Source organism: Anas platyrhynchos, chromosome 4 (assembly GCF_047663525.1).
Source record: "Anas platyrhynchos isolate ZD024472 breed Pekin duck chromosome 4, IASCAAS_PekinDuck_T2T, whole genome shotgun sequence".
NCBI classification, from domain to species: domain Eukaryota; kingdom Metazoa; phylum Chordata; class Aves; order Anseriformes; family Anatidae; genus Anas; species Anas platyrhynchos.
In genome coordinates, this window is record NC_092590.1 from 34,066,006 (window position 1) to 34,083,948 (window position 17,943).

Consider the following 17,943-nt stretch of genomic DNA (forward strand, 5'->3'; position numbering starts at 1 on the left):
TTTCCTAAAGATCCCAAATGGTTTAGAAGCCTAAATTTCATTTTCAGAAGCACATGAGAATTCAAAAGTACAATTAATTCTCTGTGACTTCTCAGTTCAGTGAAGGTTACTGATGACTTGCATTATTTTAGTCTGGTATTTTTAAGATTAAATACATTAGTTTAGAAGCTTTTTGTATTACTTCAGGACAAATTTCAAGCTACGTGTATTACTTTTACCCACTTTCCCCCCTGTTTGCAATGGGTGGAATGTATGCACCTGCTCAGCTATGGCAAATCAACTGGCCTACAGTAACCTGATTAAGTGTCTAAGTTTGTAGCCCACTTATGAGTTTAAATTTCATTGTCCTTTAATAAGATTTTGGTTACTATGTGCCCAAACTTCTGAAATTGACATAAAAGACCACTTAGTGCTTGAAGAGCTTTACACTATGTCATTTTGACAGCAGGATTTAGTTTTCATTTGTCATTCAGAAGACATATTTTTCACCCTGTATATTTTTAAAGTAAAACCTCTATTACAGGCTGTCCAAGCAAGCAGATCTATCTGAAATTAATAGAACACCACACACATCAGGTGCAAATTTGCCTGCAAGTAGTTGCTGTACTGTTGCCTAAATATTTGAAGGCACATTTAATCACTCACTGTAAGAAATCAAATGGTAAATTTTGAAGTGCTGATAACCAGACATGTCAGCTAAACAGAAATGGACATTATATTGCAAAATCTACTACAGTGGAGAAATCCGTAAGAGAGAGAGAGATAAATATTTAAACGCTTGGCATTCCCTCAAGGACTTTTTAAAATATGAAAGTATTCTTTCAGGGACTGCACAAACTCCAAAGGCAAATAATCACGGCCTTTAATCTGCTGTCAAGATAATAAATGCATTAATGAAAGTGTATACAAAACTGTTCATTTCTTCCAGGGAACATTTATTTTGCAAATGCAAATGGATCTCAGTGGTTTAGATTAAATTTGTCATATTTATACTGTGTTTAAAAAAAATACACTTTGGTTAGTCATACCTCTGTCTCTGTACTCTTTCTGGACAAAAACCAAACCTGCATTGGTTCTTTTTTACCCTTCATAGAAACTGGACCCCTATATTCCAGGTGGAACTGAGGATCTGAATTTTCTGGTGTCATAAGACACCTGAAATTGAAAGAGAAAACATGTAAATCTATGTACTATGCACACATGCCATGCACGATATAAAATATTACACATACATACAGATACGTGAGCAACTTAACAAAACAGTCGAGTCTATCTTCAGATCATTATTATATTTGCATACAAATAATGTTGTATCATAATAGACTCTGCAGTAGTTTCATATGAACTCATACACTTAAATAATGCAAAAATGATAAGGAGGAATTATTTTAAACTAAAAAAGATAGATTTACATTAGATATTAGGAAGAAGTCCTTTACTATGAGGGTGGTGAGGCACTAGAACAGGTTGCCCAGAGAAGCTGTGGATGCCCTGTACCTGGAGGCCAGATTGGATGGGGGCTCTGAGCAACTTGGCCTGCTGGGACGTGTCCCTGCCCATGGCAGGGGGTTGGAATTAAGTAGGTGATCTTTAAGATCCCTTCCAACTCAACCCATTCTATAATTCTATGATTCTAATGTTTTGATAGGTTGCTATCACTATCAGTTCTGAAGACACTTTGATGTTATATGGAAAAAGTGCTTTAAAATGTCAACAGCAGTAAAAATGGTTACTCGCTCACCTGTATGTATACTCGGAGACATTGATCTTTCCTTTTTCTCCAGTAGTTTCTGTTCTGCTTGTTAGATTGACTGTATTTCCAAAGAGACAGTAACGTGGCATCCTTTGGCCTATGACACCTGTGACTACCTCACCAGTATGGATTCCTATTGTTATCTTTAGAGAGAAAAAATAACGCTTGAATATTTAAAATCACTGTGGCTAATCTGCTGCTTCCAACTAAATACAGATATTATGCCATTTCCATTTACTAGCTGTTATTTGTGTTTTTTTTTCCCCCCCCTCAGTGGACAACTCTAGCTTCTTCAAAGTTTTGCATTTTGTGTCGTTTTGTGTCTTTATTTATTTATTTATTTATTATTATTGTAGTGTTATGTCTCTGCCTTCCACAAGAAAGAACAAACATATTTTTCCAACATGCACCATGCCATTTTGCTATTACATACTGTGAAATAAAAATAAGTGGAGAGAGTGGCATACTCTGCAGGTCTGTGTTTAATGAGCTCTCAAAGATGCAGAAACAGATGGTTTAGGCCAAGAAAAAGACTGTTTCTCAGAGGAAATATGGTATTTTGCACTTAAAAGCTCAAGGACAGGGGTTTTAAGAAACTCATTCTTATAGCACATTATGGCTACTGTAAAGCCCCCAGATCAAACCTTCTCACTTCCTTGCCCACTGAAAAAGTGAAAAACACAGACCTAAGCTAAGTGTTAGAGAAACAGGCTTCATATAAACAGAAATCAGTATGAAACTCATTATTTATTTTGCCCTCAGAGCTTTTTGATGAGGACAGGTCATTAACTGGTCAATGCAGCCTCATCAATCCTATATTAATGCACCAACACCTTTAAAAGGCCCATAATGACTGAACTTCCACTGATATACACTATTGTTAGAATCATAGCTGTAACTGCCTATGGAACCATACTTTTCTATTTATAATGCAATTATTTTCCCATGCTGACAAGAGGATCTCAAACACAATTGCAAATGTCAACAAGGGATACTATTGTTCTGTTCATTGAGATGAAGAAGACTCAACTAATTGTATTTGATGCACAGTGCAAATTTGTTGATTAGATTAAAAAGATCAGAAAACAAACACACGTGACGTGGACCTAATTTAGTTCTTTAAATGGTTAAGCATAATTTTAAGGTCTGAGGAACTATACACACTACATCTACATGTGACGACTCTTCATATTATTTGTAGAGATATGTCTCAGAATAAAGTTTGCACAGACTGGGACTTTAGCATTATGGTATTTACCAAAGCATTATCATCATATCAAAGAACAGGCTCTTCATTCAAGCCCACACATTTACTAACCTGTACAGGCTCACCATCTACTTGAACTTGGCCTGCTATTTCCATCATATCCAATGCCAGGTGACAGATAGATCGTGCATGATGAATGCAAGGCTCTGGTAGACCACTCACTGTCATATACTTGTCCCCAACTGTTTCCACCTATTATGCAATAGGGAAGACGTGCATTGTTCAATTAGTTGAGTACAAAATACTTACTGTGGACTTTAAGAGTACTAGAATGGATGTAGTGCTTCCTTCAAGATGGCTTGTCCTTTCAAATATTTTCCCTTTGCTTTCACTCAAATCATTCTAATTCTAATGACCTCTTCTTGTTATTGATAAGCATTTATTGTATTGATAAAAAGCCAGTGTATTAACAAATTAAAATAACACTGATTATGTGAACTTCAGCCTCTCTTTTTGGGTCTTCTAGAATTTGTGTAGAAACTGAGTGCCATGTTTACTTTGACTCACACACTTGATTTACTTGGTACAGGATATAAAACTGATTTCTAGTAAAAACTAGCAATAGATTTCATACATGTAACACAAAAGCATATACATGCACATATATATATATATATATATATATGAGACATACATATCTACTTTTGTATCTCGTAACGACCATATCTTCAACTATACCTCATTGCTACTGAAGGAATGAAAATCACATTGAATAACCAAGTAATAGGTTATAATTTACAACCAGGAGACCGAGATATATGACTTAAAGCACAGGGTCAGCAGAACGACAAACTGCTTACTTAAGTATTTACATTTGCTAAATGTGGAAAGAAAATTATACATCCACCCACCCAGTGACTGTGCAGAAAAACTGCTGAAAACTATGCCCTGTGTGCTCCTTCACACACTTAGCAATAAACAACATACTCTTATTTAGCTATGTATTATCAGGCAACACCGTTCAAATCTAACCACTTCTTTCAAAAGCCTGAAGTCCAAACGATGGAAAAGAGAGACATGACAGTAAATTACTGAAAAGTCACAGTTTAAATTACTTGAAAGTTTTCTGCTTACCTTGTAAACAAATGGATTCCTTCGTGAATCAGTCAGAATATCAAATCTTGTGTAAAGATCATTTAAAAGATTAACAATCTTCATGGCTCCCTCTCCAGAGGCATGTTTACTACAGAAAGCATTGAATCCAACAATGCCACTAAAGAGAATGGTGACATTGTCATAACGCTTAGCTGGAACAGGACGTTTGTGTCTCAGCTCATTTGCCACTGATGGTGGTAGAACAGAGTACAGTAACCTAAATGAGTAAGGAAAGAAAGGCAAAAGAAACTTAAGAAAGGACTTTACATATTGCAGACATTATTAATTCTTCTGACATGATCCATTAGTAGTGTCTTGGATCATTTCTACTTACTGCTTAAGTATTTCTGCTATATCTACTAACCTGTCAGCATGGTGGTACAGAGGATAAAGTAAGTGGTCCATAGAACGCTGTCTAATAGTAACATTTTGGGCATCATCAGATTCACCTGGCTACAGCAATGGCAGGTAAGAAAGCTTGCAAAACTGCAATTTTAGGTTAATTAGGAAAGCAAAAAGGATTGCCAGTTCACTTCTCATAACTGTCCATATAAAGGAAGGAGACATCAGAACACCTGTGTGAGCTACAGCCTATACTGCAGAAGACATTTGACAATCTGAATTACAGAAAACCCTATAATGAGTTAAAATGAAATGCTCTTTCTTGACTCCAAAATTACTGGCGCTGCGTATCTTTTATATTCCTTCCCAGATTCTTCTATTTTGTGAAGAAGGTAGCTATAAATAATATATCGCTGTGACTGTTTCAGATCAAAATCAGGATTTGGTTCTTACGTATCTGTCTTTTTCTTTTCATCTTCCAGTGCACGTAGTGTGTGCTGCAGTCTGTCAGTGAGGATCTCAAGCTCTTGAGTCAGCTTATATTCCTCTCTGAACTGCTCTCCCAAAAGAACCAGATCACGGGTAGCATCATGCAATGGAATATCACTCAGATATAACCCTCTTCTGGTTAAATCATCCAAGTTCATCACACTGCAGTGTGGAAAAACAGATAGCAATATGGGTACAAGTAAGTTTGCCAAAGGAGCATTTAAACCTCAGATGAACAGCAGAGATTGTGGAATAACAGAAAAAAAATTATACTTCTAAAATTCTGATTAGATGTATAAAATATTCCTTCTACAAATTACCTTATTTGTGTTAAAACATGTCTGTTGATTTTTGAATTTAAATACAGAATTCTTACTGAGGAGTTCCATGAACATATGAAATGCACATTCTTCAGTGAACAAATAAAAGTGAGATTACGTTAAGGTAGCCTCTACTCTTCTTGTCTTCATCCACTCTCCGTTTCACTTTTACACATGAAATTAATGAGGTAATCTGGTATACTAGCTCAATAAACTTTTAGCTAAAGCCTTCCATTCAAGTCCCAATCCCAACCACTCTTTTAATAAACATCACTGCTCTTTTAAATTAAAGCTTGAATCCTCAAAAAATGAATCCTCATAGGAAACTAAATCATAGTGACATCTCAGCTTTCCCAGAATAAGAAATAAGGGACAAGACTTGCCAAAAATCACTGAATCATGAGATATTCTCACTTGTCCAAACTAAGACAGACCATCTCAATGTTTATATTGAATTATTTAATAATCAGCTAACTTCTGATGTTTAAATGCTACCTCCTCTTTCAGTATAAACGAAATTCAATTAAATCAATACCTGGGCCAATTAATCTCTGTAGAAGTACTTTCATAAGTGCTCATAAAATTAGTAATTGTAAAATGAAAATCAATATTACAGAACTCTTATGGTTTAAAGTACCTTGGTGAACAAAGAAAGAGAATGCTGTCTGCTTCGGGCAAGTAGATCATTTGCCCTTTCAGGCGTAAGCAACTGATTTCTGTGCCAGTCAACTCATCTTCACACTCCAGTTTTTCTACATCTAACAGCCCCTCCTGGTGATTAAAAAAAAAAAAAAAAAGAAGTCACAGGTCACAATAATTTGCAAAGTCACAATTATTATGGTATTGGTATGTGTGTTACTTATCACAATGTGTATGTTAAGTGCTTTCACAATGAAGGCTGTCAGAATGTCTAAAAGTTACACCCAACGTTAAAACCCAATTATCATTTGAGCACAGCACACTATCCTTACTTTAATACTATCATTTTCTACTTCAAAGTTACAAAACATGGTATCTTTCTTTATCTTCATGTTTATAACTTCTTGTTTTCTTCTGTGTGATTTCTTCACAATCATTTGAAACAAGAATTGCCTATTCTATGAAGTTCTAATTGTGCCTGGGAGAATCTCTAAGAAATCTTGTTGGTTTCTCTCAGGTACAGTTTTCTATAAATAAACAGGCTCTTTGGCATAGCAGGCTCTACTCTACATGCTGCATTGCTTCACATTGCTGCCTCCTCCCCTCCCTAGAGAAAAGGGTACAGAAATGTATAGGAATGTATGGGCTTAAGCAATATTTGTCAAGCAGAATTTCATATTTGTCTCCCATATCGTTATGAAGCAAAAGTGCATGTGATTACCTTTCTACATTTACTTTGGTATATGCCATATGTGGGGTTGGCCCCTTGCAAAGAAAGCATCAGGCATGAAGTAAGTATACTTCACCATTCCTATAAAACATTTAACCTAACTACTAAACATGAATTCAGACATTTTTTCTGACACTTTTTCTTGTCTCAAGACTCTAAAGAGATTGAGCTTACTACTGTTCAAAGAATATTTTCTGAATACTTCTGCTTTTTCAGCACTTCTTATCTCTCCAAAGCATACTTACTTATAGAAAAGCCAGGTGAATATTCTCTAATTACCTTGGTCCTCAGTACAAAGACTGTATTGATATGTGAGAGAATCCCATGAAAACTAATATCAATATGAGGCCGGACCAAGGAGAAAACTGACAACAGACTGCAATTTCCTGGCTGCAGCTAAAATGTAAAGGTAAAAAAAAAAAAAAAAAAAGGAAAGAAAAAATGAAATGTTTTACAATAAAAGTATACATGGAGTAATTATATTCAATTAGCTTAGATGACAATACTGAACAGAAGAGAATATGTACTTTTTACATTTCTCCATTACAACACAAGGCTCTCAAATTAAGGACTTTACAACAAAAGTATGTTAGAATTCAAAGTACAACTCTAGCCTGCAAGATAACCTTGTAAATTTGTGTTAGGATATTTCACATTAATTATCTGACAAACTGCCCCCATTCTACAGTAAAGTATAAAAAAGCTTTTCAGTGTTTTCCTCTTAAGTATCCTCCCTGTAACTCCTTTTACAATGATAATCCATATTCTCTAAAGTGTCATCTGGTAGCAAGGATTCCAATGGCCATCCTCAGCAGGCTAAATAGTTATAGCTGTTCCATGAATGACCTTGAGAAAAATTTCAAAGCTCTTCTTTCAAATCATTCCACAAAATCCAGGAAAACATCACCACAAGCCAATAGCAGGAAAAAGTAAATAATATAAAATTACATTTTAAAAATATGGCTATGATTCATATACAACATCATATGTGCAATATTAGCCCACATAACTATAAAGGCCATTTATTTTTTTCATTCTTTTACTTTTGTTTCTTTCTATCGTATCATTTTTTTCCTACTGCTTATTTTTAGAAACTCTCTGTCCTTTCAGACAAGAACCAAGTTATCCTATTCATATACAGAATACATAACATTAAATTGGCCTTTGAATGCTCCTCTATTTCAAATAACCAGAGGAAATCACAGCAGCTGCATTCAGTTCAGAACACAGATTTATATCACAATCATAGTTCGGCACACCGCAGCTAATATTGATGCTTATAAAGCACAAGCTAAGAAAGCATATAACTTCTGTTATTCGGCTCTTCCTTTTATGTGCATCAGACACCTCAAGTACATATCAAGGCATTTTTGTGAAGTAATATATACAGACTATGTACCTGCTGCTACATTATAGAGAAGTATGTGCAAGACTATTTCCTAAACCACAAGCCAACAAGTCATGCTGTCGTAAATCCACTTGTTAATCTAACACTTTTGCAACAAATATATCTTGGAGCAGGCTAGTGAAAAGTAAAAAATAAAAATAAAATTAAAAAAAGAATCAGGTATCTAGCTAACACCTGAGCCATGTAGGTGATCAGGTATTCTCTGTTTGAGCTTATTCTCTGGTCTGTTACTGCACATTAAAGACATGATCTTTAAGGAACAGAATTGTTGCAGGTTAAGGGCTATTTTTCATATTCTTTTTTCACACAACAGGAGCACAGTGCAGCAAGTGTTACACACGTAAATGGAAATGCTGTTTAGACAGAGAATCCTAAACCTGTTTTATTCATCTTTTAAAATAAATAAACAAACAAACAGCAGCTGTGTATCATCTAGCATAAGGCATCTCTATGACTATGTAAAAGAATCATCTAACCTGTGGAAGGACTCTGTATATAGCATTGCCACACTGTGTGACCACCAGATCTCTGTCAAATATTATGTGGAAAGGAAAGGCCTTGCAAAAAGTATAGGGACTGATGCGAGATTCTTGGGTACCATTTTCTTCAAATCTGTCAAGGTCTTCATAGTAGTCCTCTTCTTTAGACTCTTTCTCTTCAATTAAAAATTGAATGTGGTCACATTCCTCATTTCTCTGTTGAATTACCTAGAAAAAAAGTAATAAAGGAAAAGACGAAAGACTGAAAACCCTTCTATTCATTATTAACTGCAATGCTACTATGAAGACAGGGATACATTTAGACCAGAAAGACAAATTCAAGAATGATAACTGTGTCTTTAAAAATTCTGTGTTTTAGTAAGTATTTCTGATTTTAAAAAGTATTTGCTTAGAAACAGTTGTTCTTCACATGAACAACATACTGATGATCATTCAAATATAATATATATGTGATGAGTGAAATGTACATCTTGAAATCAGGGATTCAGGCTCAGGTTATGCTTGCTTTTATTGGTATGTGCCTCCCAACAGGACCCTCCCTTCTCCTTGAGTGGATCTGTGTCAAGTCTTGAATTACACAAACCACTTGAATCCTTCTATTAATGAAAGCTGCTTGCAAGGCCTGTAAAACAACAGCAAATAGTGCTTGATTGGAGGGTGGGCATGTCACAGTCAGCCAGAAGAGAGGTAAATGGAGCAAAGGTTTGAATGTGCAGTTCTTATCCAGTGATGAGTTCAGGATCACACCCAACAGATAAAACAAAAAGCAATTACAATCTTCTCAGAGTTGTATTCCATATTAAATGAAATCATAGATGACTCTGGTTATTCTGCATCAGTGAAATCTCAAATGTCTTGAATAAGCATTTCTCTGTAGTAATTTTACTGAAAGTTGGTGAAGAAGACAAAATTAATAGGGATTATTTTGTTTGCAGGGAGAGTCATATGTTATAGTATAATTAAAGCTAATAATTAATAGAATAACATAATTTACCCTGAGAGGCCAAATTCACCTCTTCTCAAGCCTAATTAGATTTAATGACTGGAACAGAACAACCCTATTTACACAGTATTGTTTAGCAGCAACTTTTTGGAACATGTTGCTCTTGGTTCTGTTTTCACAGAGCCTAATCTTAACAGCCACTGAAACAAAAAAAGGCTTCTTAAAATCTCTAATGCATCCTGATTTTGCCCTTTACACATCTAGCCACAGAGACTAACAGTTAAAATAAGAAAACAAAACATAGATTGTGCAAACAGTGATGTTTAGACTATTAAACATTTTCCCTCCACAACTGTTAGCTGTGTTAGCTGGTGGTTTGGGGTGTGATGATACTTTATTTGTTCCTATTTGCACGCAGCAGCATAAAACAACATAATAGTATTTTATTTCTAAATGATGCTAAATTTAAGAAGGTGGTGCTCCTAGATCTCCTATTTGATTATAAAAAGCTTCTTCATTCACCAAAGCAGTCATAAAATTCATTTTTAAAGATTGAATATTTTTAAGAAATGTTCACAATAACAGCAGATGATATTCAGAGATATTAGTATTACCACCTAATGACCATCTTAGTCACTGCATACTCTGCCACCATGCGACACCTGTACTTACATGTTTTTTCCTGCTACCATGCAGCACTGTAAGGGTTTTTCATAGCTTCCCATTTTTTATTAGAATGAATGATACATCAATAAACAAAACTCATTAGTTAGTTAAAGAAGAACAGCATTTAACTAGACCTGCTACATGCTTCAAAATATGTCTAGGTTTGTTTGAGGTATGATCCTCTGCAGTTATTACAGACTTTCGCGGTGATGAAGTCAGTCATCATGCACATTGTGCTATCTTCCTTATCTTTATAGATAAGAACTATGTCAGTAACAGTACAAAGCTGCAAATTTCCCCAGCATTTTCAACTTCATTTGCAACACTATTTTTGACTAGACTCCAGGGCATCTAGAAATGCTGGCTGTACTAGCACATCATGATAGTGAAGCAGATGCACTACAGGCAAAACACATGGAAATGTGTCAGACCTACAAAACAGCCAGAGCACCAGCTGCACACTAGTGGTAAGCCTGATATGCTGTGGACACGGCAGACTTATTGAATTTGCTTCTGGTCTTCCATGCACAGACCCTTATTAACAGAAGCTACAATCATATTCCTCTACAGGCTAAGAAAGCTACTGAATCATCCTCAAATAACTCCCTATTGGGTATGTAATTTCATGATGTCTTTCCTGCTCATTTAATTTATGCACTAGCTAATCTTCCTGTCTTGTGATCTCACCCACCTCAAACAACTTACAACTTCCCTTTTTCTGTGGCATTAGAGATAGTGAAAAAAATCAATCTTCAGAATGATATATATTTATATATCATTGTATATACATATATATATATATATACATATATATATTTCTTGTCCTAGAAGATGAAATCCATCCTAAGAAAGTAATGAAGGTAACACAGAATAACATGGACTGTCTGCTTAGAGAGACCACATTCTCCAAGTGCATTCTTGAATTACAGTGACATTCACAGTAACTAAATTCTAGTGATTTTTCCTACAGTGCCTTGAGCTTTTACTTGTCAGAAAAATTAAAATCAGCACTTCCGGCAATTAACATAATATGTTAAAGTCTGTCCTTTCACCCTTGTACATATGGGTCCAACCTAATTGGCCAGATACCTACTTGGCATAAAGACCTGCTCTAGCTACTCTGAAGTAAGCTTAACTAGGACAGAACTCTTCTATTGTCTCATTCTGCAAGCAAAGATTGCAAGCCACAGAATTTCAACATAATTTTAATATTGTTGAGGAAGCCTCAATTAAATGCTTGACAAATGAAAGTTCAGTGACAGAAGTGACAAAGCCAGGAATTAAGTCTAATTCTTTTGCCTCCCTCTGTGGTCTTAGCTGAAGTGACATCAGCTCACCACGTCTAAGAGCTCAATCACCATAGTAACTGCAGTTAAAAATTGAAGGGAAAATCACTCTCTTGGTTTCAAAGAGAATATATAACATCTAACTGGTTACCCACCTGTGCTTTTCAGAAAATGTATTTTCAACATTTGCACTTGCTTAGCCAAGTGAAAACTCAGACCAATATTTCAGGGAGGGACAATTTAGGGAACAATTATTTTAAACATGCCTCTATGGTTTAATATATTTGGTGAGCTTCACACAAGACATTAAATCAAACAGTATCAATGTGATACAGCATGTATAACAAACACATGCTGTCTATTAAGCTTTCTCTACTGTAACTGCAAGACAAGACTCAGTTCTATACATACGAGTGGGTGCCCGAGATATACTCAGATCTCAGCATCAGTGACAAACAAGAATGTCCTTAGACAAGGATCTTTTTCCTTTGCATTGTGAAGACGAATATAGAGCCATTTTTTTGCCGTTTAAAACTGAATACAGGATTACATTCTTTATCTCTTTTGATCAAAACTGACCGTGCAATGCTACTTGACAAATTTCACTGCAGCTCTTCCAGGGTGGTTCCAAGTGGTACCATCGTTAGCTTTGCACATCCAAGGCTAAAACTGAAGGGAACTGCCCTGGGCTGAACAAGCAGTGTCACCTCAGCTGCTCCTCATACGTTTTGCTCTCTAGATACTTCATCATCTTTGTTGCCCTCCTTTGGATGCTCTGTAATAGCTTTATGTCCTTTTTATACTGTGGTGCCCAAAACTGCACACTGTGCATGAGGTGAGGCCGCAGCAGCGCAGAGCAGAGCAGGACAATCCCTTCCCTCAACCAGCTAGCCATGTCGTGCCTGATGCACCCCAGGGTACAGTTGGCCCTCCTGCGATCTTGTCAAAGATCTTCTCCAGCACTTTTTCATTTGATACTGTAAACCATCTTCCCTGACAGTCTGAAAGAGATGTTTATAATCCAATCTAAGATAATAACAGAACTGCAGCAGGCTGTTTTCACGATTTTTTTTTATTTTTTTTTTTCGGCTTTGTAGGATTTTACAACACTCTTCATTGTCCTGTACCATTTGTAGCCCTGAGAGAATCCGTGTCCTGACTTTACCTTTATAGGTCACCTTCATTTATATACAAACAACCTCTGACAAGCAAAGCAAGAGAAGGCACAGCCAGAAGGCTGCTTACAGAGATCTTATGCCAAAGCTAGTAACCAGCAGCATGACGATTTTAGGTTCTCATACTGAGACTGGCAGGAGTTAAATATTTTTAGTGCGTTCTCAAAGTCAGGAACAATTCTTAGGACAGTATTTGCTGAAAAAAAAAAAAAAGTTCTTAATTCTATTTAGCTAAAATGGATTACAATATCAGGGAAGATAAGGCAAATTGGATTTGAACTAATCAGTTGATTAATGTCAACCAAGGCTTTCCGTAACTATTCAGCTGGAATTGTGAATTCAAATTAAAAAAAAAATAAATCCCTTTCAGTGCTAACAGAGTTTAAGAAAGACAAACTCAGACCTTTCTTTTTTCCTTGCCTTCATCACACACGTCTCAGGTGTTAAAAGGCATTTTTCCTGACAGACACTGTTCTGGAAAAAGCCCGACTGTATACCACAAGAACATACATATATATGTGACTGAGCACTGGCACAGGCTGCCCAAAGAGATAGTGGAGTCTCCTCCTTGGAGATCTTCAAAAGCCACCTGGATGTGGTCCTGGGCACCCTGCTCTGGGTGGTCCTGCTTGAGCAGGAGTTGGACAAGATGAAATCCAGAGGTCTCTTCCAACCTCAGTCATTTTGTGATGCTGTGCAATGCATGAAACAAAATCTAAACACTTAATTAAATAAAAAAAAATTGTAAACAATTAAGATATTCTGCCAACTTCACAGAAACTGTAATATGAAAGACAACTTTAAGCAAAATTTTATGTAAATGTAAACTTAGAAGCCTGCACTATCTTAAGAAGATTTATGTGAGCATTTGTTCTAAACAGGTGGAGGATAAAAGTGGATAACAAAGTATTAAACATCATGTCGCAGATATGGACTTCATACGAATATAAAGAGAACTATAGATCTTACTAAAACAGTCCTATGTTGGATTGTAATATAAATGTTTGAATAAAGAGATTTGGAAGGATAACTCGGGAATCTCAGCTCTGTTATTTCAAGTAGGAAGGTAACTCCCATAACAAAATCAGAAACTTAGCGCTGAGTACTAAGGACCTTATCAGTTCAAAATAAATAAATAAATAAATAAATAAATGCCAAAACCACATTATTCTTCATGCAAAAATCTAGCTAAAGTCCAAACTGAAATAATTTACAGAAAAGGTGGCACTGCTTGGTCTATAAAAACTGAGGGGATAAAAAGCAACTGCATTGTTCCTCTGTGCTGTGCTATTTAAACAATGTGTTACTAACAGTCAGAAACACGTAATTACTAAATTATGGAGCAAAGGATTGAGATGAAAGAAAATGGTTTAATTTTTTCTCCTGCTCCCATTTTTAGAATGGTGTAAAACTAGCCAGGTACCACTATGACAAACTTTAGTTTAAAATCCTCATTCTGTAACATTAATGATTAATAGTTGACCTGTGGTGTAATAGGGAGAGACTTCTATTGTCTGTGTGGATTAATTGCAAATGTTGGCACTGTCATCCTGCAGAAACATAGTACCTGTTTATTCCCTGCTTAGGTACCACTGAAGTTTGTGTTTACCCGTGATGAGAAGATGAAGATGAGAAGTTCAGGGCTGAGATAATATTCTAACAGGGACATATTTTTTTTAACAGCAATGAGAAAAATCAGGGTATCTGATGTAACAAAATGAGAGAGAACGTGCACTTTTTCAGTTAAGAGGTAATACCAATTTTTATGGGCCTATATGCCTTTGGATCAGAGAGTCTGGAAAAACAGTTTGGATTTAAATGAAGCTTTGTGTTCACTTACAGTGGATTTGACCAATATTGTCAAAATTCTATTTAATTACAGCACAACAATAAGATCTCCAGAAAAGCCTAACAAAAACAAAGAAAAATGAAAATTAAAATTTATAAACAATATTTAAACTTCTTTAGGACATTTATTACTTGTGAGAAGTCCTATATGGATATTGGTACTGTCCAATACAATCTTCTCAGTAAAGTAACATTCAGACCGAGGACACAATTTGTCAGACTTTTGTTCTGGTAGCTGCTTTGCACAACCTGGATTTCTCCTCTTTCCCAGTGATCACTTTTGTCTCTACATAACCCTTTCACTATGCTGGCAGAACTCTCTGTGACAGAACACCAAGCAACATAACTGAACAGATATGGGTAAAAATAACCCAGAAAAACAAATGTTATTTTGAACCTAGTTCACTTCCTCCATCTAGTTTATTTTATAGCTTCACAACAGCTGGAGAGACACATCAGAAAAAGCTGTCCTAGGACAAGCTCGAGTAGGAAGAGAAGGGGAGACTGTGTAAGTTGCCTGCACCACCAAAAGAAATGCTTGTCGAGCAACAGCTTCAGCATTCTTGCAGCCAATTTTCCAACATGGTCCTCCTAGTCTGTCTTAACACTGAATAAACAGGGACAAAAGAAGAGGACTGTTTTGATTCTGTTGCATCCTTACCTATCTGAGTGCTAACACTTGCTGTAGAAGTTTTAAATATGGATTTCTACCAATCAAGAATTTAAACAAAGGACATTAAGTATTTCCACTGCAATATGGAAAAAGCCATTCATTATAAACTTGAGATAGCTTATAACAGGAAACCTGTTATAAGCAAATACTCCAATATAGGAGCAGTAATTACCTCTGTCATTGGGTCATTTTTAAATCTCTTATGAAAGCAAGCGAACAATCAATCATATTTTATAGCAATGACTAAATAAATGTCAAAGTGAAGTTTTTTAGACTTTAGCCAAATTAATGCTAAAATAAAGTATTACTTCAGCTAGAGTAGTGAAACTGTGCTAGAAAGGTAGTATGGTTAGGGAATAATTAAAAAAAAAAAAAAAAGAAAAAAGCGTGCTGTACCTGCTTAGATTCTTCTGTACTTGATGTAAAATATTTGATATGAACTGCAGTATTGCTAACACCAACAAATTTTTATGTTGCCATTTTCCCCCGATGTATCTGAGGCTAACTGCATGTTAGATCAAACCCTGATTTTACACTGTTAGACTGATCAGTTAATTTTTCACTGTTACTCCGTATGGACTCAAATCAGAAGTTTCTTTTTCCATTTCACGAGTGACTTAGCACACATAATATTATGTAAACTGTATGACTAAGGAAAATTTTTCCTCCTCTGGGACTGCAGGTGCATATCCAGTCACATTCCCATTCAATGGAACCCACAAACCCAGACACACAAACATATCTTGGTTCTGCTAAGGACCTGGCATGAATGCCAAGAGGAAGACTGCTCTCCAGCCAGGTATCACCAATGCACATCAGCCTCACAGTTTACATATAGATAAAGAATTTAGGAAAGTAGAAAGAGAACCCCTAATAACCCAGTAGCAAGTTTCTGTACATCATCTTCTTTGAACAATGAGAATTTGTTCTGAACTGTTCTTGAGTAGGTCTGCTTGCAGATTAAATGCTGGCCTTTTCAGCATGTGACTGACCCATCCTTAAAGCAACCCAAATGACAGTGGCTCTTCCTGAATCAGTACTAAAGCCACAGTCTAACAGAGGACAGCAACAACGATTGTTTGCCATCACTTCACTTGTCTTGATTGCGTCCTAATGACATAAACATTCAATGTGTACAACCCTTCACACATTACCTTCATATCTATTTCCGTGCCATGGATCTGCTGAGCTACTGTTTTGATGATTCCAATGACAATATCCTGCAGACCTTCTCTTTCAGAATAGTAATGCAGAATGAGTCCTTTCCCCTTCTCTGCATCAGTGCATCTGAAGGAAGGGGCTCGCATACCTGGGTAAATAGTAGCAAGATGGTCATGCAGGGCATCCAGGTTCTAGAAGAAGAAATTAAAAACATAATTATAAGGCATTCACTTATTAGTTTTAACGAATGTAAGTACGTATCTTGTCTAATCTATTCCATGATTCCCTTTCTCCTCCTGGTCACACTTCCTGCACATTTGCTTTACTATTTCTAAAATGGCCCTCAGCAGGCTTTTCAGGTAGTTCTTTCCATCTACTGTGGAAATGTTTAGACATGAATGACATCAAAACTAGCTCTATAAAAATTACTCTAGGTTAAGAATTTATGCTCAGTTACGCTGTATTTCAAAACATTTGGTGATTAAAGACCTTGCATGTGTTTCTCAAACCTGTAGCTCATCCATTTGCATCCTTTCCATATTCTTGTCCCTATAATCTCCCCTTCAGATTTAGGTGTCAAATACAAATAAGTGTGTCTGAACAAGCATGAATCTTTCTCCATATTGTCAATGAAACAACAGACTAGCTCTATCATCATAACAGTCAACCCAAGCTTTCAGGGCCTGACAAAGTCTCAAACTTCAAAAAAAAAACCAACAACACAGAACACATAGAACATATCATAGCTACTACAGAAATGTTTCAGAAAATGGTATTCAAGAAAGAGAAAAGGTCTTTTATATTTTAGCTGATACCCTGGACATCTTATGTATTTAACTTTAAATTTTCAGAAGACAAATCGCAAATCTGGGCAGGAAAGTTAAAATGAGAAATTGATAGGCATATCTAATGAGATAATAAAAAAGAGAACAACAAGATCAAAATCACACTAAGAATACAATGCTAGCTCTGACTTTGATTAGGAAGCAATTATCATGGCTCCAGCTTGCTGTTTACTGTATAATATTTAATACAGAAAGAGCAATCTGGAGTGCTGATTAACGTTGGTACCCACATTTACCTGTTGTAAAATGTATGCAGTGTTTTTACATCCTAAGTCCAGAACATTACCGTATATTTAAAATGTAGTTCCCCCACACCGCAAACAAATGCTATCATCAGGTTTTGCATGTTGTTTTGCACAAGGAGAAGTGAGGTGAAAATACTTTCAATGTGCGGGCTGGGCCATTCTCTACCTTTCATGACCATCTGTCGATCACTAAATTTTGTGGAAGCATACTGAACTTGATTTCATGTGAGCTGTGAGGCGCTCAAGCATCTGCCTCTTCTCCTGGGAAGCCTCCAGAGGAAATGAGGTTCTTAGAAATGAATTCCGTAACAGGCACTCAGCCTGGAACTTCCTCCTTCAGTTTTTTAATTTGTTTCAAATTCATGTTTTTGTTGCTATATCAACACCTCCAAATTAAAACTTGAAGAGGCAACAGTCTGGGAGTCAATTCATTCCAGCTGTTACTGGGCATTCAATTGCAAAAAGCTGCAACAGGCTTGAAGGCAAATGCTGTTAAGATCTTCACAGAGTTCAAGATAATGAAATTGGAAGAGACTGCTTTGAAAGAGCATGGGTGAA

The 17,943-nt window shown here is 36.1% G+C and overlaps 1 protein-coding gene across 1 annotated transcript in view; it reads right to left on the minus strand.

The window, feature by feature from the left end:
- The window catches only part of GUCY1B1 (guanylate cyclase 1 soluble subunit beta 1), a 39,977-nt gene that overhangs the window by 3,529 nt on the left and 18,505 nt on the right, over positions 1–17,943 (minus strand). The window contains exons 5-13 of the mRNA XM_027456603.3: positions 16,289–16,486; positions 8,520–8,750; positions 6,915–7,031; positions 5,904–6,037; positions 4,911–5,108; positions 4,095–4,332; positions 3,072–3,212; positions 1,742–1,896; positions 1,029–1,155 (exon numbers count right to left, since the gene is read on the minus strand). Of these exons, the coding sequence (XP_027312404.1) occupies positions 1,029–1,155; positions 1,742–1,896; positions 3,072–3,212; positions 4,095–4,332; positions 4,911–5,108; positions 5,904–6,037; positions 6,915–7,031; positions 8,520–8,750; positions 16,289–16,486 (1,539 nt within the window). The remainder of the gene's footprint in view (positions 1–1,028; positions 1,156–1,741; positions 1,897–3,071; positions 3,213–4,094; positions 4,333–4,910; positions 5,109–5,903; positions 6,038–6,914; positions 7,032–8,519; positions 8,751–16,288; positions 16,487–17,943) is intronic.